The sequence below is a fragment of the Camelina sativa genome, chromosome 15, assembly GCF_030686135.1.
Source record: "Camelina sativa cultivar CO46 ecotype springtype chromosome 15, ASM3068613v1".
Taxonomy (NCBI): Eukaryota; Viridiplantae; Streptophyta; class Magnoliopsida; order Brassicales; family Brassicaceae; genus Camelina; species Camelina sativa.
Window position 1 is genome coordinate 7,176,537 of NC_141894.1, and position 22,478 is coordinate 7,199,014.

General features: G+C 36.0%; 3 protein-coding genes and 1 pseudogene across 4 annotated transcripts; all 4 read right to left on the minus strand.

Moving 5' to 3' along the window:
- Nucleotides 1–9,435: 9,435 nt before the first annotated feature.
- Nucleotides 9,436–10,675, minus strand: LOC104748212 (F-box protein ETP1 pseudogene; annotated as a pseudogene).
- Nucleotides 10,676–13,095: 2,420 nt separating this feature from the next.
- Nucleotides 13,096–14,861, minus strand: LOC104745880 (putative disease resistance protein At3g15700). The gene is made up of 4 exons (XM_010467248.2): nt 14,048–14,861; nt 13,593–13,931; nt 13,439–13,482; nt 13,096–13,294 (listed from the first exon to the last, which is right to left on the minus strand). The coding sequence occupies exons 1-3, from the start codon at nt 14,817–14,819 to the stop codon at nt 13,457–13,459; spliced, it is 1,137 nt and encodes a 378-aa protein (XP_010465550.1). The 5' UTR covers nt 14,820–14,861; the 3' UTR covers nt 13,096–13,294; nt 13,439–13,456.
- Nucleotides 14,862–15,481: 620 nt separating this feature from the next.
- LOC104745882 (uncharacterized) lies at nt 15,482–17,075 on the minus strand. 2 transcript variants are annotated; one of them, XM_010467250.2, is made up of 8 exons: nt 16,875–17,075; nt 16,637–16,749; nt 16,464–16,535; nt 16,321–16,356; nt 16,148–16,193; nt 15,975–16,062; nt 15,810–15,867; nt 15,482–15,709 (listed from the first exon to the last, which is right to left on the minus strand). In XM_010467250.2, the coding sequence occupies exons 1-8, from the start codon at nt 16,951–16,953 to the stop codon at nt 15,659–15,661; spliced, it is 543 nt and encodes a 180-aa protein (XP_010465552.1). In that variant the 5' UTR covers nt 16,954–17,075; the 3' UTR covers nt 15,482–15,658. The 2 variants fall into 2 exon arrangements, with proteins under 2 accessions (XP_010465552.1, XP_087345154.1); XM_087489028.1 differs by lacking the exon at nt 15,975–16,062 and having other exon boundaries at nt 16,875–17,071.
- A 146-nt stretch (nt 17,076–17,221) lies between these two features.
- LOC104745881 (uncharacterized) lies at nt 17,222–18,830 on the minus strand. Its single transcript, XM_010467249.3, has 8 exons — nt 18,602–18,830; nt 18,350–18,462; nt 18,180–18,251; nt 18,045–18,080; nt 17,873–17,918; nt 17,700–17,787; nt 17,545–17,602; nt 17,222–17,454 (listed from the first exon to the last, which is right to left on the minus strand). Exons 1-8 carry the CDS (start codon nt 18,678–18,680, stop codon nt 17,404–17,406), a joined length of 543 nt encoding a protein of 180 aa, XP_010465551.1. The 5' UTR covers nt 18,681–18,830; the 3' UTR covers nt 17,222–17,403.
- Nucleotides 18,831–22,478: the final 3,648 nt, after the last annotated feature.

Genomic DNA, 22,478 nt, shown 5'->3' on the forward strand with positions numbered 1-22,478 from the left:
TTATTTATAATGATAAGAGTTATTGTCTCATTCCTTTTTAATAGCACATAGATGAATGTACAGTTAGAACATATATTCCTATTCGTTTATCAATATTTCTATTTTTAATAAATAATCACACTAAATGTTGAGATTAATTAGTTGACATACTTAGATATATAAAAATAATCACACATATCCCCTAATTTGTTGTCATTTTTATATTTATTTATGAATATATATAAATCTATATTTATTGGAAATTAAGTCTTTTTTAATGAGTTGGAGATAATTAAGGGGTAATATACTTCTTTTTATAATTAATTATAATAACTATTGAAAGCTTGTTATTTAAACTATTATGGTAATAATACTAACATAAAAAATAACATTATTTTTAATATGATTTTGTTAATAAGTTTATGTTTAATAAGTTATATGTTCTTTATTTTTATTAACTTTATATTAATTGATATGTTTTATAGCCTTTTTAGAATATTTAACTTATATTGATTTTAAGAAATCAATATAAAATCAATATAAATTTGACTTATATATTTGTAAGTTAATTTTAAGTGAAATTTAACTTTGACTTGTATACTTGTAAGTAAACTTTAGTAAAATTTTGCCTTAAAATAGTATGTAATTATTTAATTAAATTTATGTGAGAAATGATGAGATATCTAATTATTATTCTGTTAATTGTTTTTTTTTAAATATAATGGCACGTTAATGTAATTATGTAGAAAATTTAAGAGTATTTTGCAAAAAAATTTACAGAGCTCGCTGGCGGCGACACATCAGCTTTTTCAAGAGTGTGCTTCTCTATTATTATATAGGGGATTAGTATTAAAATTTTCATATGTTCCCCGGCCAGGTTAATAATATTTCGTCTGGATAGTGCATTTCTGTCCCGTTTCATGTTATAAGCTCTGTTTTAACTTATGAGAGAGAGTCCTCTACATTATGCTCTCTGTTTTGGTCTAATAGAGAACTTTAGAACTTCCTCTAGGTTTTGTATTTTCTAATAGAGAACTTAGAATTAGGTCTCTATGTTCTAATATAAATTCATTTGAACATCCATACCCTTGACAAGGAAATCCTAAGGCTCACGGGTGATGTGATAATGTTCCAGTAGCGTTGTAATCGTTGATTATGGGAATGTTCAGTAGCATTGTAACTCACTCAAAGCATTTATCAACTCATTCAAGCAAAATGAACTTGAAACTGATTCTAATCATAACAAAATGAGCATGAAACTGACTTTGATTGTAAACCATGCATGAGAAGCATTAAAAATATGACACATAATTACACATAGACCTCTCATGATGTTCTTTGTCAGTTTGCTTGCGGGAATATTCGGCTGCCGTAAAACCAAATGTGTCAACTTAAATGCATGGAACCTGGCTTCCAGGGAGTAATTCACTTATGGTTGTCCCCAATCTAAATGGTGTAGTAATGTGCTGGTAGGTGAAAGCTAGAGATGTGAAACAGAGTATGCGGCTTAAAACATCAATCTTCATTCATAAGTTTCTCAAGATACATAATGTGTCTTTATATAGTAGAGCACATGATAACCTAATGATTACAATGATTGAGTTGATCTCTGACAAGTGTCACAATAAGTGACGCAAGAGGAGCATATCTGTTCTGCATTTGGAGTGTTGTGTGAGCTGTCTGCAGGTTCTTGACTGTACGGAACAAAGGACATGGAGCATAAGACTTTTCCTCTTTGTTACCGTTAACAACCAAGGCTAGTTGGCAAATTGCAGTGGGCTTGTTCTCCTCAAGGCCCATCTTTATTTCTTCTTGGACTAGATTACTCCTTACATCCCCCCACAAACTTTGGGTGGGAGGACTGACCACACCAAGTTTGTAGCGAAGATCAGTGAACGCCTGAAGTGGTAGCGACTTCATGAATATATCGGCAAGCTGATGCACTGCAGGGATGTGATAAACGATCAGTGAACCTTCTACAACCTGTTCATGAACATAATGATAGTGGACTTTGAAGTGTTTGGTCTTCTTGTGCAGAGTTGGATTGGCAGAAAGATAAACCGCAGACAAATTGTCACAATATAACTCTGGAGCGTGAGTAACAGGCATTCCAATGTTTTGCAGCAGATCCATTAACCAATTTACCTCAGCAGCAGTATCTGACAGACAGCGATATTCAGCTTCTGTAGAGCTCCGAGAAACAGAGGTCTGACGTTTAGCAGACCAAGAGATGAGGTTTGATCCTAAAAACGTACAGAATCCACCTGTTGAACGACTGGTAGTTGGACAACCAGCGTAGTCGCTGTCACTGTAGGCTCGCAGCGTGAAGTCTGCATTTGCAAAAAAATTTATGCCATAGTCTGCAATTCCTTTGATGTACCGAATAATGCGCTTAAGCAGGTTGAAATCAGCAACAGTAGGTGTATGCATTCTTTGACAAATGAGATTGACGGCAAACTGTATGTCTGGGCGAGTAAGGGTGAGATATTGGAGTTTACCAGCCAGACTGCGAAATAACGTAGGCTGACCAAACGTTTCTTCTTGACCATGAACCTTTTGTAACTCAAGAGGTAAGGGAGTGTTAGCCGGAGCACAGTCAACCATTCCTGCAGCAAGAAGCAGGTCTTTAGCATATTTATGTTGGTTGAGCGACAAGCCTCCGGGATGATAGTGAGCTTGTATGCAAAGAAAATAACTTAATCTTCCCAAATCCTTCATACGGAATTCTTGATTCAGAGATTGAAGCAGGTCATTGATTAACTTTGGGTTGTTGCCTGTCAAAGCCATATCATCAACATAGAGCAAGAGGATGATAATGTTGTTATCCTTGAGATACACGAACAAGGACGGATCCTTGAAACTGCATTCAAAACCAAAGTTTAGTAAGAAGTTACTAAATTTGTCAAACCAAGCCCTGGGAGCCTGCTTCAATCCATAGACAGCTTTGTTTAACTTCCAAACGTTTGATGGATTTTCCGGATCAACAAAACCTGGGGGCTGTTTCATATAAACTGTTTCAGTTAAATCTCCATGGAGGAATGCGTTTTGAACATCAAGTTGTTTCACTTCCCAGTTGTAAGCCGTAGCAGCATGAAGAACCAAACGAACAGTGGCAGTCCTGACTACTGGACTATATGTCTCAAGAAAGTCCACTCCTTCTTCTTGGTCATAGCCTTTGGCTACTAGACGAGCTTTAAGTCTATCTAGACTTCCATCGGCTTTAAGCTTTGTTCGAAAGACCCACCTGCAGTCTAGAACGTTCATATCGGGCTGATGTGGAACTGATGTGAACGTGTTTGTTTCAACGAAAGACTCAACCTCATCACCCATAGCAGCTGTCCAACCTGGATGTTTAAGTGCAGAGGCAACTGTTTTTGGTTCCTTTTCAGTTGTGTGAGTGACATGAAGTGCATACTTTGGATTCGGCTTACGCACTCCTTCTTTGCCTCTTGTGACCATACTATGATCATTGACTGTAGGCGCTTGAAGTGGAGGAAAATCATCATTCGTAAACAGTGGAGCCTCATGAGAATGTTAGGAAGAAGAATCACCAGTGTCGGTATTGACAAAAGAGGATTCCGAGTCAGTAGAAACTGCAGGCGACTCTGTTGCAGAGTTGACAGTTTCTGGTGTCGTAATTGGCACATAAAGAGATATTGCAGGCACTGCAGAGTCCGTTGCAATCTCAGGTTCGAGAGATGAAGGGCAACTTGTAGTATTGATGACTGGTGAGGATGAAAAACCTTGCTGCCAAGCAGAGAGTAGAGATGTCGTTGCTTGGGGAATCAAATTAAGGTAATCAGCTTCAAATGGATAGACTGTCTCATCAAAAAGAACATGTCGGCTTATGTAAACACGACCTGTTGGAGGATAAACACATCTATACCCTTTGTATTTCTCATTATAACCAAGAAAGACACACTTTAGTGACTTAGGATCAAATTTGTTGGAACCATAGGCACGCAGTGTGGGATAACAAGTGCTTCTGAAGACTCTAAGATGTGAATAATCTGGTTTTGCTTCAAAGAGAACTTCATGAGGACTCAAGGAACCTGGATGAGTAGAGGTTGGTAAGAGATTGCTAAGGTAGTTAGCTGTGAAGAAAGCCTCAACCCAGTAACTCTGTGGAACCTTACTCTGAAACATCATACTGAGTCCTAATTCAGTCAAGTGTCGATGTTTTCTTTCTGCTAGGCCGCTCTGTTGTGGAGTGTGAGGACAAGAAATTAGTTGTTTGATTCCATTGTTCGCAAGATGAGTTACAAATTGAGTGCTGACAAACTCTCCTCCTCCATCACACTGAAACATCTTTATTTTCTGATTAAGTTGGTTCTCAACAAATCTTTGGAAAAGCAGAAAAACTGAGTAGAACTCTGATTTATTCTTCAGGGGATAAAACCAACAATATCTTGAGTAATTGTCAACAAATATAACATAGAATCTAAACCCTTGGGTAGAAGTGACAGGAGCAGGACCCCACAAATCACAATGCAATCTCTCAAGTGGTCTAGTAGCTACAAAAGTAGAAGAAGCAAAAGGTAGTTGAGCACTCTTTCCAAGCCTGCATGACTCACAAAGCTTGCTGGTGCGTTTATTTACTAAAATTGCTGCAGTAGAGGAGAGGTGTTGAAGGATCTCTGCACTTGGATGCCCCAAACGGTTATGCCATACATCATCACTGGTTGCAAGCTGTCTCGTTGAATAAAAGGCACTGACTGCAGGATTTTTCAACACATAGTGATCCTTACTCCTGTTTCCGGTTGTGAGGAGCTGCTTGGTAAGCTTTTCCTTTACACACACACCATCAGAATCAAATTTTACAGAGCAAGGATAGTCATCACAAAGTTTAGAGACTGAGAGAAGTGACCTAGTTACATTTGGACAGACAAGAACATCTTTCAGTGGCAGAAATTTACCTGACAAGGTCTGAAGAGGAACTGATCCAATGTGTGTGATTGGCAAGAATTCCCCATTTCCAACCATAACTGAATCATTACCTTGATATGGTTGTGCACGCTGCAGATTCGTTGTTGAGTTTGTGATATGCGCCGTGGAACCACTATCAGGGAGCCATTCATTGCCAGTGTGTTGTTCATTATCGGAGATTCGCATAGCAGCTAAGGTAGTAGGCAATTCTGGTTGCACATATTCTTCATTGTATCGGTTGTAACAATCAAAAGCACTATGACCGTATTTTCCACATATCTGACAGGTTGGTCGAGTGGATCCCTCCATTTTGTTCTGCCTGTTCTGACCATTCTGATTGCTGCTGTGTTGTTGAAAACCACGACCTCTGGTGTTGTAATTTCCTCGTCCTCTGAAACCACCACCAGAACGTCCTCCTCGATTGTTTGACCCTCCTCTGTCAAAGTGACTTTTTTCAGCTTGAAAGGCTAAGTGAGGAGTAACCATGGACGTGGCAGCATACGTCTTGAGTTTATCATCAAAGGCGGTTACTTTGAACACCACATCTTCATAACAAGGTCCAGGAACAGAGTCCATGGAGTGTTCTATCACAGTAGTGACAGATTCGTAGTCTTTTCCCAAACCCGACAACAAACCATGAATCTTTTCCAAATCAGTCATAGGGAAACCAATGGAATCTAACTGATCGAAAATCTGCTTAAGCTCACTAAGATATTCCTCCATAGTTCTACCTAGCTTAACACAAGCACGCAAGCGATTCTGCAAATCAAACTTCCTAGTGGTAGAGACTCTATTGAATTTCTTCGCAAGAGCCATCCATACCTCATGAGCAGAGTGCATACCGTAGACTACTCGGAGAGCTGGTTCAGACAAGGAACCAAAGATCCAGGCCATGACAAGCTGGTCATTTCGTACCCACTTCGCAAAGTCAGGATTCGGTTCTTCAGAAGGACCTTCAGTAGTGGTGACAGAACGAGTTGCTGAAGGACGAGGAATGGAACCATTGACATAGCCAAGAAGCATTTGGGGTGAGAGAAAAGACTCAAATTGAGTTTTCCATAGAAGATAGTTTGACTCTGTAAGCTTGAGAGTCACAACTTGAGAGATAGACAAAGCGGAAGAGAAAGAGTCATCAGGAGCCATAGATCGTACTACTGATGCTCTGATACCATGAAAGCTAGAGATGTTAAAGAGAATATGCGGCTTAAAACATCATCTTCATTCATAAGTTTCTCAAGATACATAATGTGTCTTTATATAGTAGAGCACATAATAACCTAATGATTACAATGATTGAGTTGATCTCTGACAAGTGTCACAATCAGGCAAAAGAGATAAGTGACGCAAGAGGAGCATATCTGTTCTGCATTTGGAGTGTTGTGTGAGCTGTCTGCAGGTTCTTGACTGTACGGAACAAAGGACATGGAGCATAAGACTTTTCCTCTTTGTTATCGTTAACAACCAAGGCTAGTTGGCAAATTGCAGTGGGCTTGTTCTCCTCAAGGCCCATCTTTATTTCTTCTTGGACTGGATTACTCCTTACAGTAGGGTCCTTCAGGAGTACCAAAACCATAAAGGGTAAACGCATGCCTTCGTCATGTAAAGAGGTACCAAGTGAAAGAAGGTCAAATTATGTGCTACATTGAACAACTCGTTGGCCAATTCCCAATAGCCAATACTCCATTTCAATTTCTGATTGAGTAATTACTATCACTTGCTTCAACTAAGTACTCAATTAAAACTGCTCTTCTGGTTTCTCTCGATCAATCTTCTAGTCTGATGTCAGCGGCGAGGTTGTCAAAATACTCCGAGAAGATGGAGGCAAGTCTTTTCTTCTTCTTTAACCTTTCCTCGTTTTTTCTTAAAACTTCTTCGTGTAATGAATTTTTTTTTTTAAATTTTCTCGTATGGAACAGAGCCTGTAGGATACAAGAAGCTTCAGTAAAAGCCAAAATTTGAGATGGTTTTGAGTTATGATGATACTGTGCCTTATGTAAACTTTTTTAGACAAATAAATTTCATTCATATTTGTGTTCTGTTTTTCTTTTGCTTGTATGAAAGTTTTTCTTTAAGACTCTTTTATTCTGTGCGTTTCTTATATAAAAACACATTATGGTACTCTTCTTATCATATGCATAGATGATTATATTCATCAAGTCTCAAGATTTTAACGATCTCCCGGGTTAAAACGATAGGTGATGATGATGCTAATATTTAAAAGAGCTTAGGTGAAAAAGAGCTTTGTACATGAGTCACTTTTGTCATTGAATTAGAAATGCTGAAAATGTTAGACATAATAACACATGTTTTGATCATAAAAAAATGAAAAAGCTCTGTTTAAAGAAAGCACCAAGATAAATTAAGAGAAAGAAATAAAATTAAAAAGTAACATGATTGAGATAAATTAAGAAAAAAAAAAAAAAAAAATCTATATAGTCGCCTTCGCTTCTCCTTTTGCCTCCAGCTCTCGCTCGATTAGATAATTATTCCAAGATAAAAATAAGAAAAATTACACATAGTATTACAACCGAACCGATTGTATTATAACCGAACCGATTTGTCCGAACCGATTTGAGGTTGAAGGGACCTCAGACATTAGTTAGAGATGGTGCATATCTACACATGCGTTGCTGTGCTCATATTCTTAACTTGATTGTGAGAGATGGTCTAGCTTCAGTGAGTAAGAGTGTAGTTGCCATTAGAAATGCGGTAAAGTATGTGAGATCATCGACCCCAAGACTGGAATCATTTCAAGCGAGAGTTATGTTTGGAAAGGTATCAAGAGGGAGTGTTACACTCGATTGTGTTACAAGGTGGAATTCGACATACCTTATGCTGACATCTGCTTTGAAGTTTAGAGATGCATTTGAGAAATTGTTGGCAGAAGACAAATTGTACAATGATTACTTTATGGAGATAGAAGAGGAGGGAGAGAAAAGAATTGGACCTCCAACTTCTGTTAGCTGGGATGAAATTCACAGGTTGGTGAAGTTTCTGAAATTGTTTTTCAATTGCACTTTGGCATTTTCAGCATCGAAGACAGTGACCTCTTCACTTTGCTACAATGAGATAATCATCATAGAGCAACATCTCATTTCATTAAGCTTCCACAATGATCCGCTCCTACAGAAACAAGCAATTGCGATGAGGACTAAGTTTGAAAAGTATTGGGATGGACTTATCAACATGAACCCACTAGTGATCATTGCAAGTGTCTTTGATACAAGGAATAAGATGCAATTTGCATCTGTTTGCTTCGACAAGCTCTACGGTAAAGACAGTGAGGAGAGTAAGCATCTTAGATCCTCAATTAAGATGGTTATGAAGAATCTGTATGAAGAGTATGTCGCTAAGCAAAGCACCTCTTCTCAAGGTGGATCCAAGAATGACATGGGTGATTCTGAACAAGCAAGTGATGCCGTTTTTGATTTATCAGATGATGATGGGTATGACAGAGAGTTTCTATATTCAGAGATGGACACTGAGACTGCGAATGAGGAAGCTACTAGCGAGTTAGACATATACTTGATGGAGAAACGTGTTCCACGAATGAAAAATGTTTTGGGATTGGATTATGATGTCCTATCATGGTGGAAGCGTAATAGTGTGAAGTTTCCTATATTGGCTGAGCTTGCTAGGGATGTGCTTGCCATTCAAGTGTCTTCAGTTGCTTCTGAGTCAGCATTCAGTACAAGTGGGAGAATTTTAGACCCTTACAGAAGTTGCCTAACACCCAATATGCTTGAGGCTTTGCTTTGTTTACAACAGTGGCTGAGAAACACTATGAATGCTGAAAGGATTGCAAACTTAGCTCAAATGGTTGAAGAATTGGAGTTTCATGACTCATTAGGTAATCATTTACAGTTTTGAATCTGTTTTTACATTATCTCATTCAGTTCATGTGGTATTAATATTTAACATATGCAAGCTTATGAATATTTGTTTCTTTGTGTAGCTACTTCTTCTTTGGAATTGGACCAATCACAGGCTGCTGTGTGAGTTGCATGTGGAGTTAGAGACTCAAGCTGGAACTATAGGTAGGCACACTTGAGCTTCTACAAATCTTTTAATTCATTATCGATTAAATTCTTTGCTTTAGTGGTAATTCAATAATTCTTGTGTCTTTGTATAATTTTGTTGCAGTGATCACACAATCACAATGGCTAGGAAACAATCTATGTGTCTCTCTTTCCACTCTTTCTAGTTTCTACTTTATGTTATGACTTGAACTTTTTATGCTGTGGTATGAACTGAATTATTAAGTATGAACTTATTTGTGGTTAAGACCAACTTATGTATACATTTTGGGTGATTTTTGATAATTTGTTGTGTTCATGGCTTGTAATACGGTTCAGTTCGGAAGCAGTAATCCATGACCGAAATAACCGGTAACCGAACCGAACCGAACCGTTTATTAATTCGGTTATATTCGGAATAATTTGAAAATTCAGTAAATAACCGAGAACCGAACTAACCGACCCGACCCGAACCGAACTAACCGAATTCGCAGGGCTAATGTAGAGGGTTGGTTTAGTCACCTCTTTTTCTTTTTTGGCCTCCAGCAGCTGGTAGCTCGATTTGGACCAAACTTGGAACGTAATCAAGAATCATTGGCCAATTTGGCAAATGCCATTCTTCATAATCATTTGAATCATTCAGACCAAGACGAAATTCACTGACTTTATTATCCTCCCCGAGAAAGTATATCTTGTCGACGAGGATGGTGGACTTGGGGTCTTCTAGCAATCTCTCATTACACATGGCAACTTTCTTATCCTCGTCAAGCAAAAAGCGGACACCCTCCGTAATGTCAAGATCAGGGCTCAAATCCAATGTTAAGACCTTGCTCCAGGACACCTCTTTCACTTTGGTGGTGGTCTCATCAATCTTACTCGTCACCCATATCTCAGCCTTGGATGCAACATCGGGCTGTAAAAACACGGAAAGCTTCTCTTCTCTAACAACGCAAAGACTCGAAACATTATACCTTGGACGCTGACAGGGAAGAGGCAGAAATAGAGATGATTTCTCAGTAGAAAAATCAAATCTGATCAATGACAGGCCTCTAAGATGTTGCGGCTTTGATTTCTCAATACCAAAAAAGTAACAACTTCCCTTTAAAAACACGGCGTGGGGATAGCAATCAGCGTCCCAGCCTGGTGGAGTGAGATCACCATCAGGAATCCTCCTCCACGAGTCACAAGAGTTAAGCTCGTAGATTTCTATATCTAGGCCATAATAATTAAAGCACAATATTTTGTACCTTTTACTACATGACTTGTTCTTCTTGTCTTGCTTGTAGTAGTAGTATCCGAGAACAAAATTGCGGTAGCAAATAGCACTCTGGCTGTGGACTTCGATCCACCTGGTTTGACCAGTAAACAGGTTCCAAACCACTATTCTATAGCGGTTAATTATAGTTGGTGCATAACAATAAGCCGTCGCAGTGACAGACTGTGATTACACCGTACTGAGAATTGTTATAATGCGGATCAGGAAGGCTAAGCTCTCTTTTTATCTCTACAGATGGAGGAACATCTCCATGGGGAAGATTGATGGTCACCGGAGAAATCCTGTACTCCTCTGTCGCGATGAGAAAGAGAGACTCCTTTGGGGCTTTATCGCAGTGCTCACTCGCGAATCTCCTGTCATCTTTGAATAAACGGTTCCATCGTTTGCAAGTAGCTCGTAACCGTTTCATGGATGTGGCCGGAACGCGACAGAGTATCTCCTCTACCAAATCGTCGTTCAAAAGATCCGGTATTTTCATTGAGCTCTCAATATATTTTAGGGTTGGGTTTGATTTTCAGCTTTCGTCTCCCTCAAGGCCTCAATTATATATATATATAGTTAGTCTGGAAAGACGGAATTTAACAAATTCTGAATGTATTCAAAAGAGTTAACATTATATCAAATTTGGAAACTTTACAAAAGAGTTTTATAATAACATGTAAAATAAAATCTCAACGGTAAGAACAGAGCCGCAAAAGCTGCAGACGATTGCTCGATCTCCACGATCGACAGTAGATAGGAATTAGACAATCTCGTAATTAAAATTGGCTAATTTTTTTTTAAAAAAGGAAAAATGTAAAAATTGAACCATGTGTGGTTCAAAACTGTGACCGGGTCCTTTTGTTAGAAGTAGGTTTCCAGTAGAATTAGTGACTCTTACGTGAAAGTTGGGCCGATTAAATACATATAATTTTGGCGGCCGCAAGCACCAGCTTGGCTTGCTTGTACCTTTGGCCGGCTCTATACTGTCTCCGTCCATCGTGCATTTCTGAACCGCTTCATGTTATAAGCTCTGTTTTAACTTATGAGAGAGTCCTTTACATTGGGCTCTCTGTTTTGGTCTAATAGAGAACTTAGAACTTCCTCTAGGTTTTGTATGTTCTAATTAATAGAGAACTTAGAACTTCCACTAGGTCTCTATGTTCTAATATAAATTCGCTTACAAAGGTTTGCCTAGTCTGGCCAAACTCCAAGTTGAACATCCATACCCTTGACAAGGAAATCCTAAGGCTCACGGGTGAGGGGAGAATGTTCCAGTAGCGTTGTAAATGTTTGATTACGTGGGAATGTTCCAGTAGCGTTGTAACTCATTCAAGCAAAAACTGAACTTGAAACCATGCATGAGAAGCATTAAAGAATATGACACATAAGTACACATAGACCTCTCATGCTGTTCTTTGATCAATTTGCTTGCGGGAATCTTCTAGTCTGATGTCACCGGCGAGATTGTCAAAAATATACTCCGTGAAGATGGAGGCAACTCTTTCTTCTTCTTTAACCTTTCCTCGTTTATCTTAAAACTTCAACATGTAATGGATGTTTTCTCGTTTACTGATATGGAAGAGAGCCTGTGTAGGATACAATGATGCTCTCATCTCGACCCTTCCCTCTTTCCCTGGGATCAAGAAGCTTCAGTAAAAACCAAAATTCGAGCTGGTTTTGAGTTATTATGATACTGTGTCTTGTGTATGCTTTTAGACAATAAATTTCATTAATATTTGTGTTATGTTTGTATGAAAGTTTTTCTTTAAGACTGTTTTATTCTGTGTTTTCTTTATACAAAAACACATTATGGTACTTCTTTTTTTATATTTAATCATACATAGATGATTCATACAATCCCAAGATTTTTTACGATCTCCCGGGTTAAAACGCTAGGTGATGATAATTCTAATAGTTAAAGATTTGGGCATTGTTGTTGTTGTTGACAGTCATTTCAAAAACGTTGGAGAAGAAGCCGCTTTCTGAATTTCTGTATAAATGCCTCTGCCCTTTCGTTGATATCACGTTCCTTCACCACTGACTTCCTAACCGGATTTTTCTCTACAGACGGTGCTCTCTTCGCCTTTTCTCCGGACTTCCTCGGCTCGTAGGGAGAAGATCTGTAAGCAGAAAATATGAGGTGGGAAAAACGTTGATCCATATGAAGTTTCCTTAACTCTAATGCTTTCTTGCTTTCTGATGGTTTAGTACTCCAAAGTGATGATTAGTGTGAAGATATATATATAGATACGTATATGCATGATAATTTATAATTTATGATTGAAGATGGCTCTAGATACATTGAACTTTTGATAGAATAAGCTTTTTTTATTGAAATAAACATTATTTTATAGTGCTAAATCATTAGATACGCATATGTTTGTGTAGATTTACAAACTGTTCTCTTTTGAAAACTACTCCTTTTGAAGCTTGATTTCTTTTCCTAATTCTAAATCAATCTTTTCAAAGAATTAATTTCAGGTTCTTTTCCTTCATTGTCTTGATGATTAACTTGCTTTTCAGTTTTCACTATTATTATAGATAAACATTCCAATGATATATGCTAACTAGTGACTACTGACTACACACATCAATGCATATTAAAGTATATAGTGATTAGTGAATATAAATTGATGATTTGAACTTTCCAGAAAAATACAAAGGAAAAACAGATAAAAAAGCATGTGCCGTGATGAATACAACATAATATTTTTTATTATTATGAGTATATGACCTAAATTCCTGCCTAACTCTCACTTCAGCTAATTAAGAAGCATCTTCAGGAGATTTTGTTTAGATCAATAATAACGAAAAGAAGATAAACTCGTAAACAGATTAATCCATGTGCGCATAATTTAGAGAGACGTCATCTATATTCACGAGAATTAAACTTTTTCGACCAAGAAAAATGACAAATTAAATACAAAAACCAATAATTAACCATCAAAATATTGCAAGCCTTCAACCAAGTTCTTCAAACTCTAGGCGGTGACATATATAACACATTTAACTCTCAAATAAAGATACACAAATGAATTACGTACAATGATTTAATCTCCCTAATCAAAATCTACGCAACTATGTATCTTTAAGCTCTCCATGCACAACACGATTCCTAAAAAGAAGAAAACGAAGTAAGAAATGAGTTTTTAAGAAAAGTATATACAATTTTATCTGATGAAGCAGTCAATGGACTAGTTAATCTGAATATCAGAAAAAAACTAATTATTTTTAAACATGCCGTAAGTTTATAAAATACCTCTATCGAGTGTCCATATTAGTTCCTGTCCAGTAACTTGAGAACTGTTACAGAATTATATAAAACCTTAGTTAATAATAATATACACACGAAAATGAAGCCTAAGAGTTAAAAGAGTAATAAACTAGTAATATATATGTTAAAAATAATGGACCTGAGAAATTGGGAGGAGAGTTACTCAAGATGTACAAAGCGTCACGCCATTCCTGAGGTGTTTTCTTAGAAGCCATGGCTCGGCCAATTGTGACCAGAGCCAGCGGGAGGCCATCGCACTTGGCTGCAACCTCCTGAGCAACTTTGGTTATGTCCGGGTGGCTCTTCACTGTCTCTTCTCCGGCATTCTTCTTAAACAAGTCCCAAGCTCTCTCCCATGGCAGCTTCTCCATTTTGATCTTAGTTTGTGCTCCCATTTCCCGACAAACCTCGTCCGAACAGGTTGTAAACACGATCTTCGATCTGTTCTGTCCGTCCGGCGGTGGCACACCAGCTTTCACTGTTTGACAAATTTAAAACCCTAAACATTAGAACCATATTAAGACTAGGGCAACTCAAGAAAACTTGGTTTACAAGTAATATAGTTTCTTGGATGGATCAGAAGTAATCGTTTACCTAGATCGACTTTTTCCCAAACGTCGTCGAGGAACAAAGCGAATCGTCGTTTGCTAAGTATCTCGAAGATCTTACCAGCTTTCTCTTCCTCTGTCTTGCTTGTCCACGACCTATCAAGAAACCCTATCTTCTCTCGGATCGTGTCCTGAATCTTCTCAAGATTCAGATTTTTGGACACAAACACCCAAATCACAAAGTCAAACCCATTTGACTTGTGCTGAAGCAACCTGTTGTTGACCTGAGTCAGCACCGTCGTCTTCCCAACACCTTCCACGCCGTACAACCCAATAATCCCGGTGTTATCCACGGTCATACACCTCCACACTAGCCCCGAAACCGCCTCCAATCCAACCGTCTGATCATCTCTATCAACGGTCGAAACCATCATCGATCCACCAATGCCACTATTCTCAACCACCACGTCGAATGTTCCTCTGCTCTTTATCTCCTGAACCTCTTTCAGCTTCTTGCAAAGCTTCTTGTCCATCTTGTGACAACTCATCATGCTCGATCCATTTGAAGAAGAAGAAGACATCATCCTTATCAACATATCTTCTGCTTCTTTGGTCGCTACGTCGGCTTGTCTAAGCCAGACCTGGACTTTCTCAAGCCGCTTCAGCTTCTGCTGGTCTTCATACATTTTGACCCTTTTCATCACATTGTTGCGTAGATCCTTGAGCTCCTCCGTCGCGGTTTCCAGCTTCTTCACGTTATCGTTCTCTTTTCCGACGTAGATGCATCGTGTCACCATACTCTTGAAATCTTTCCCCATCCTTGGATCTCTTTTTTTCTTTTCTTTAATTCCACGAATTAATCACTCAAAGAACATATAAGTTATAACCATATGTATATAGATGATCGTGTTAGCCATGGCTTGTACTGACCCGCACGTTGTGTTTTGTTTATTTATTCAAGTCCTAGTCGTTGGAGGACCTCAAGGTTTATTATTTATCCTATATTATTCGATTCAATCGTGTGACTAATGTTAATTAGATGCATTGACCAGCTAATTAAAGTGGCATTGGTACACATTAGTATACTGAATTAGTATACTAATCAATGATCGTGTGATTAATTAATGTAAAAACATTAGTATACTGATTTTTCTTTGTTAAACAAACAAAAGAAAATAGTTTTGTCGCCTGTTATGGCTATCATGTCATGTACTTAGATAAATGTGAGAAATTCAATCTACATTTTAAAATATTAGACCCTCATTGGTTTTATTGCGTTACTGATTATATGAGTTCAGGCTTAAAGCTACAATCTTCAGGCATAAGTTACACTTCAGGTCCTTTACTTATTATATTTCAATCGCTTTTCAGATTGCCCCCTATATTAGAATTAAATCAATGTTCAGAGCTTCTTTAAATAATTAGGATTCCCAAAAAATTCGAAAAATCTCCACCTGAGTGGAACTCATAGACAACGGTGTTTAAGAAATTGCCACTGCTGATTAAAAGAGTAAAAGCAAAACTGTCTATATTTATATTTAGAGTGGCTTATATGATTGTACAGTTTAAAAGTCACGAAAAGATGATGGCTACAAAGATTGGTTAATGCGTGTTGCAGAAGCTACTTCTTTAACAACGGCCAGCCTTTTTTGTAGTCTCAGTCTTTGGACGTGATAACGAGCAAACCCAATGCACCAATGAGTATATACTATAAGAAGAGAAGATGGAAAAAGATGTGTTAATAATGAGTACATATATCTTAAATTCAGAAACTATGACAAATCGCAGCCCGTGTTAGAAGACTGTACCTTGATGATAGGCTTCTCAGTCATGATAATAGTCACCCATCCAACATAAGGCAAGAACCTGAAAAACAAAACAATAGGGAGCCATTTACAACTATTGAAATTTTCATACCAGTCAGTTCAATGAGATCACAAGGGCACAAAAGCTTGTTGAATTAGAGAGTTTACCCAACAGCTCTGCCCATGATATGGTGCCTATGAAGCCAAAGTTGTCCTTCAGCATAGAGAACGATGTCATCTATTTTATTGTTGTCACCTGGAAAATGCAAAGGTGTGTCAAGTAATTCATGAATTGGCTACTACTATAAAGGGCTATTCATTCAGACCAACAAAAGTAGCACCTTTTGTCAGAACATCAACTTCTTTAGTATCTCCTCTCTCATGAACCTATAATTTGTTAAAAGAAGAAGAACAGCAGAAAAGAGTACGACATCACAAGTGTAACTATCCTGAACATTCAGGTTAACTAACGTCAAGTCAGAGATGATAATGAGAAAATGTAAAGAAACATTACTTTGATGGCTCGATGAACAATGGGAATTTTACGACCCTGAAAGAAGAAGCAACAAGGCAAATTCAAACCAACTAAGAGAACAGAAACTAAAAGGAAGATAGTAAGTAAATATGGTGGAAACAGAACAAGAGAGACACACTTACATCAACACTAAAAACAACAATCTCGCCTGCTCGAATAGGCTCTTTGGTCATCCGCAAGAACAATATATCCCCCTGTCACATTAGCCTCAAATCAAAAACCAATAACCACTACCACATAATCTAACAGCAACAAGTAAACTACTTTAAAACTCTAAAACCACAAAGTGACTCACTCTCTGAAAGCCAGGTTCCATGCTTTCTGAGAGAACAACAACCACAGGTGATTCACTGCCAGTGACACATATCAATGCCTTCCAAATTATTAATGCAGAGGTAATAATCATACCTAAACCCAAAAACAAAATCAAGAATCATATTTATCATATCAAAAGATGTAACATTAAGTGAATTCTAGATACTAAACACATATGAGATGAGGAAGTTAAAATCAAGGCGTATATAGAAACTTACCGAGAGTGATAGCCTGAGTAAGAAGCTGACGGATCTTGATAGCTTTGATGGAATCTACAGTTTCTCCGATGAAACCCATTATTCTTCTTCCTTCAGTTTCCCAAAGCCAAAATGATTTGAGAGATTTTCTGATCCCTGTTGAGTTTTGACCCTTCTCCTCTCTCCAAACGCGTTTCAGTGGACAAGAAGAGAAGAGAAGAAGAAAACAGAGATTTTTTTATTCAAAGAGCATTTCTGATAAATCGGTTTAAGTTTGTTTTTTTTTACTACAAGTCAAACCGGTCTAAAATATTGACGAGTATGTTTGATTTTTAGTCCCTTTGACTATACCTCATAGACGAACGCTGTTTAAGAAATTGTCACTGCTGATTTAAAGAGTAAAAGCAAAACTGTCTACATTTTATAAAAAGAGTGGCTTATATGATTCTACAGTTTAAAAAGTCACCAAAAGATGATGGCTAGAAAGATTGGTGAACTGAGCGTTGCAGAAACTACTTCTTTAATAACGACCAGCCTTTTTTTTGTAGTCTCAGTCTTTGGATGTGATAACGAGCAAACCCAATGCACCAATGAGTATATACTGAAAGGTGGAACAAGATGTTAATAGTGAGTACATATATCTCAAAGTCAGAAATCATGACAAACCCCAGGCCGTGTTAGAAGATTGTACCTTGATGATAGGCTTTTCAGTCATGATAATAGTCACCCATCCAACATAAGGCAAGAACCTGAAAAAGACCAAAAGAGAACCATTTACCACTACTGAACTTTTCATACCAGTTTCATCAACGAGTACAAAATATTGTTGGAACAGAGTGTTTTTACCCAACAGCTCTGCCCATGATATGATGCCTATGAAGCCAAAGTTGTCCTTCAGCATAGAGACCAATGTCATCAATGTCATTGTTGTCACCTAGAAAACGCAAAGGTGTGTCATTTAATCCACGAATTGGCTACTAAGTTAAAGGGCTATTCATTCAGAGCAACAAAACTAGCACCTTTTGTCAGAACATCAACTTCTTTAGTATCTCCTCTCTCATGAACCTATAATTTGTTAAAAGAACAACAACAACAACAACAACAACAACAGAAAAGAGTAAGACATCAAATGTAAGTATCCTGAACATTCAAGTTAAATAACGTCCAGAGATGATAATGAGAAAAAGTTACTTTGATGGCTCGATGAACAATGGGAATTTCACGACCCTGAAAGAAGAAGCATCAAAGGCAATTAAATCAATTAAGAGAAACGAAACTAAAAGAAAGATTGTAAATTGATGGAACAGAACAAAGAGAGACACTTACATCAACACTAAAAACAACAATCTCGCCTGCTCGAATAGGCTCTTTAGTCATCCGCAAGAACAATATATCCCCCTGTCACATTAGCCTCAAATTAAAAACCAAGAACCACCACATAATCTAACAGCAACAAGTAAACTACTTTCAAACTCAAAAACATCAAGTGACTTTACTCTCTGAAAGCCAGGTTCCATGCTTTCTGAGAGAACAACAACAACAGGTGATTCACTCCCAGTGACACATATCAATGCCTTCCAAATTATCAATGCAGATGTAACGATCATACCTAAAACCAAAAAACAAAATCAAGAAATCATAATTATCATATCAAAGCTTTCTCAAAGATGTAACCTTTGGTGAATTCTAGATAATAATACACAGATGAGATAAGGAGGTTAGAATCAAGGCCGTATAGAGAAACGAACCGAGAGTGATAGCCTGAGAGAGAAGCTGACGGGTCTTGATAGATTTGATTGAATCTACAGTGTCTCCGATGAAACCCATTATTCTTCTTCCTTCAATTTCCCAAAGCCAATATGATTTCAGATCCCTTTTGACCCTTCTCCTCTCTCCAAACGCGTTTCAGTGGACAAGAGAAGAGAAGAAGAAACTCAGATTTTTTTTCTTCAAAGAGCGTTTCTGATAAATCGGTTTAAGTATTACCGAAATTTCGGTTTTTTTTACTACAAGTCAAACCGGTTTAAGTATACCGAAATTTCGGTTTTTTTGCTACAAGTCAAACCGGTTTTAAGTATACCGAAATTTCGGGTTTTTTACTACAAGTCAAACCGGTTATATATATATATATATATATTTTTTTTTTCTTCCAATGATTTTATTAAGTAGCGGAAATACAAGGTGTTGTAGAAATACATGGCAACTAGATAATAATCCGTGTTGGTAGCACGGATAATTTTTTTTAATTTTATTATTTATTAATATTATGTTTATGTTGTATCATTCATTTACATGTTATATAATATAGTACTATATGGTGAATTTTGATTCATATTAAACTACTAATAGGTAGGCATGAAAACTACTACTGATACTCGTATTGGACCCGTTTTTCGGTTTGTATCCATCCCGAAAAAGGTACCCGCAGCTTTAGGATCGAGTGAAGAGTATAATAGTTATATTATCCATGAATAATGATCGAGTATTGGATATTAATTTAATTTTTGAGCGTCTCGTTACCCTTCTCATTACCCGTTTTATTACCCGACTCATAAATACACGTTAATATTTTGTAGAATAATGTTACCAGCGTGAGGAAATATTTATGTAAATTTGGATTTGTTTGTTACAAAATAATAGTAGAAAATTTATTAATTCTATACATTTTATAAAATCATATATTTAATTTACTTAAGGTCATACTCTGATTTCGACCCGTAGTTGGTATTCCTATTTTGGTTTGGTGCAATATCAAATTCGTTAATTATACATTCAGTAAAGCCAAAAAATCCAACAAAACATGTATTGACCCGTGATTTGGTATTACAAATTGATCTGATCGTGTTTAGAGATCTTAATATACCAAATTTACAAATTGAAGTTATTGGTATAACATGTTGTATATTAATTTTATAGGTGAAAATTACAATTAGGTTATGTATATTATTAATATTATACACTTAGTATTGTTTATATAGTGAATATTGTGTATAAACAATTAAGTTTTAGCCAATTAAATAGTTTGTTATTATTTCCTAAGATTTATGAAACAATAAATAGAGTTTTATTATTTTGTAAACAAATCTAAACTTTTCTTTTGTTAGTTATTAGAATAATTAAAATATAATAGCATTTTCGTAGTATGTCACATAAGAACTGGTTAAATTTTTAACAACATAGCTTAAATAAGTATATAGATATATTTTAAAATATAAACAATGTTATATCCTAATTTTAATATATATATTTGTTATTATTAAATGATTTAGATATGTAAATATTAAATCTTAGTTTTATAAATAAATTTAAGTTTTATAATTTTCTAAATAGTTTGTTATTGTTTCCTAAGATTTCTGAAACAATAAATAGAATCTATTTAATTATTTTATTACATAATTTCGAAATAATTTTATTATCATTTTATTAAATAATTTCGAATTATTTTATTAATGATTTCTTGTAATCTAATAAATTAATAATTACTATTTTTTGGATAATCATTTTCAGGTTACAACAAATAAATATTAAGATTTTGTTATTATATTTTGTATTAAAATACAGTGGCATTTTGTATAATATTTTACATGGAGTAGGGTTATTTGTTTAAAGGGTTGATTAAATAAGTATATAGATTAATAAAGATTTCCCATGGCACTGGGGATACTACAATATTTTTTGCTAGAAGATCTGCACATTGATTCTGTTCTCTGGGATGGAAACAGAACTTAAGCGAACTAAACTGATGTTGCAATTGCCGAATTGAATCTAGGTAACGTTGTAACCTGTGACTATGTCTATCCTGCACCAATAAATGAGTGATATTCTGATTATCTCCTTCAAAGATCACTGAGCTGTAACCAAGCCCCCAACTACATTGCATTGCCCAAATGAGGGAAGAGCATTCTGCTTCTTCTGGTGTAAAACGTCCTTGAAATTTTCCCATACCACAATGGAGTACGTGACCATTGGAGTTTCTGATTATCCAACCCATTCCCGACACTCTGGCACCTTCATGATGTGAGGCATCATAGTTGCATCTGACCCAGCCAGGTTCTGGTTTGGACCATTTTTTGTGTCTTTGAGGAGACCATAGTTGTTCCGACTGGTTGTTCCTAGACTTGTGTTTTCCAGCCAGTCTTTTGTATCCACGGCAGCTTGAGTGGTGATCTTACTGATTGTAGTAAAATTTTTATTAAAGACTAGATCATTTCTGCTTTTCCATAGTCTCCATAGCAACCAGAATGGTAGTGATTGGATGTTAGTATCCAATGTGGTATCCTTAAACAAAGCAATGAGAATCAATAACTTCTCTTCTAATTAATATATTGATAAGTGTATGGTTGGTTGATTTTAATCCCTTGACTATACCTTTATTACGGAAACACCACTATTCAAGATTGGTAATTGATTTGAAGATTTGTTTTATAGTTTTTGACGTTTGAAATTTTGGGGGTTTTTTAATTATTCTTTCGTTATAAATTTTAAAAATAAGAAACATCTCCTTGGGAAAATAGGCTTTGAGAATAAAATCCAAATACATGGTTTTGACTTATGAAAATGATGTTGAAAAAAAGACATGGTTTTTCTCTAATTGATTTGGCTTAAAATCCTAGATACAACTAAAAAAGTTAATAAAACTAATAAAATAGTTAAAGTTCTTCTATAGATATACAACTAACTAGATTAGGATCCGTGCTAGAGCACGGGTTGAAATTTCTTTTATATATATTATAATTTTAGAATAAAATATAATTGATATGATTGTTTTAAAATATTTTTTGGATAAATCATTATGCAGTAAAATCATATACTAAATATGATGATCTGAAAAAAGTAATTATTTTGTAAGTTTAATATTGTTAAATTTGTAATTTTATGTATGAGAAATTGTTATGTTTGTTGTTTGTTTTTATTTTAATTTTTGAACATATTTGGTGAAAGTGTTTTAATATGACTCGTGCTTAGATAAGATTTTCTTTCAACTGCATAATAATATCTCGGAAATCATGATTAAGTGTGATAAATTGCATAATAAGTTTGTATGAATGTTGAATTATTAGGTGAAGGAAAAATAAGATGATATGAAGTGGTAAAAAGTGAAAATAAGATGGTGTTGAAAAAAAAAAATGATGAACCTCATTAAACAACCCTTAATAGGTATTTTAACTTTAGATTAATATTAGTTTAATTTAAAACTCCACTAACTATGTTTATATTGATATTTCTCACTCCACGGCTGAACCTTAAAATGAGTGTCTTAAAAATTAATTAGATTGCAACTCGCGGTATACCGTGGGCGAGTTTTTCTAAACTATGTTGTAACAGTTAATGATAAATTTAAATTTATATTAATATTAATCCAAACTCGTCCCGCTCTCTATATATATATATATTTATATATATATATATTTATGTCTGTGATATTTTTATAATAAGTGTAAATATTTATAAGATTTTGAATTTTTTGAAATTTGAAATTTTTTATATCTAGAATAACTAACCGTTCATCTAAAGAAGCGAGACAAATAACCGAATAAAATCGATTACAAAATTATAATTTTTGTTGCTTGTTAAGTTAAACTCACTTCTCATTCAGATTTATATTTATTTTGTTCTCATTTAGTC

Excerpts from the sequence above, each read along its gene's own strand:
- LOC104745880 (XM_010467248.2), bottom strand. The coding sequence starts at position 14,819 with ATGGGGAAAGATTTCAAGAGTATGGTGACACGATGCATCTACGTCGGA. Across the intron at positions 13,932-14,047 it reads TTGGGAAAAAGTCGATCTAG|TGAAAGCTGGTGTGCCACCG; the intron begins GTAAACGATTAC and ends TTTGTCAAACAG. Across the intron at positions 13,483-13,592 it reads CTCTCCTCCCAATTTCTCAG|TTCTCAAGTTACTGGACAGG; the intron begins GTCCATTATTTT and ends ATTCTGTAACAG.
- LOC104745882 (XM_010467250.2), bottom strand. The coding sequence starts at position 16,953 with ATGGGTTTCATCGGAGAAACTGTAGATTCCATCAAAGCTATCAAGATC. Across the intron at positions 16,357-16,463 it reads TTGTTGTTTTTAGTGTTGAT|GGTCGTAAAATTCCCATTGT; the intron begins GTAAGTGTGTCT and ends TTCTTCTTTCAG. Across the intron at positions 15,710-15,809 it reads CTGAGAAGCCTATCATCAAG|TATATACTCATTGGTGCATT; the intron begins GTACAGTCTTCT and ends CTCTTCTTATAG.
- LOC104745881 (XM_010467249.3), bottom strand. The coding sequence starts at position 18,680 with ATGGGTTTCATCGGAGACACTGTAGATTCAATCAAATCTATCAAGACC. Across the intron at positions 18,252-18,349 it reads TGGAACCTGGCTTTCAGAGA|GGGGATATATTGTTCTTGCG; the intron begins GTAAAGTCACTT and ends CTAATGTGACAG. Across the intron at positions 17,919-18,044 it reads TTGTTCATCGAGCCATCAAA|GTTCATGAGAGAGGAGATAC; the intron begins GTAACTTTTTCT and ends AACAAATTATAG.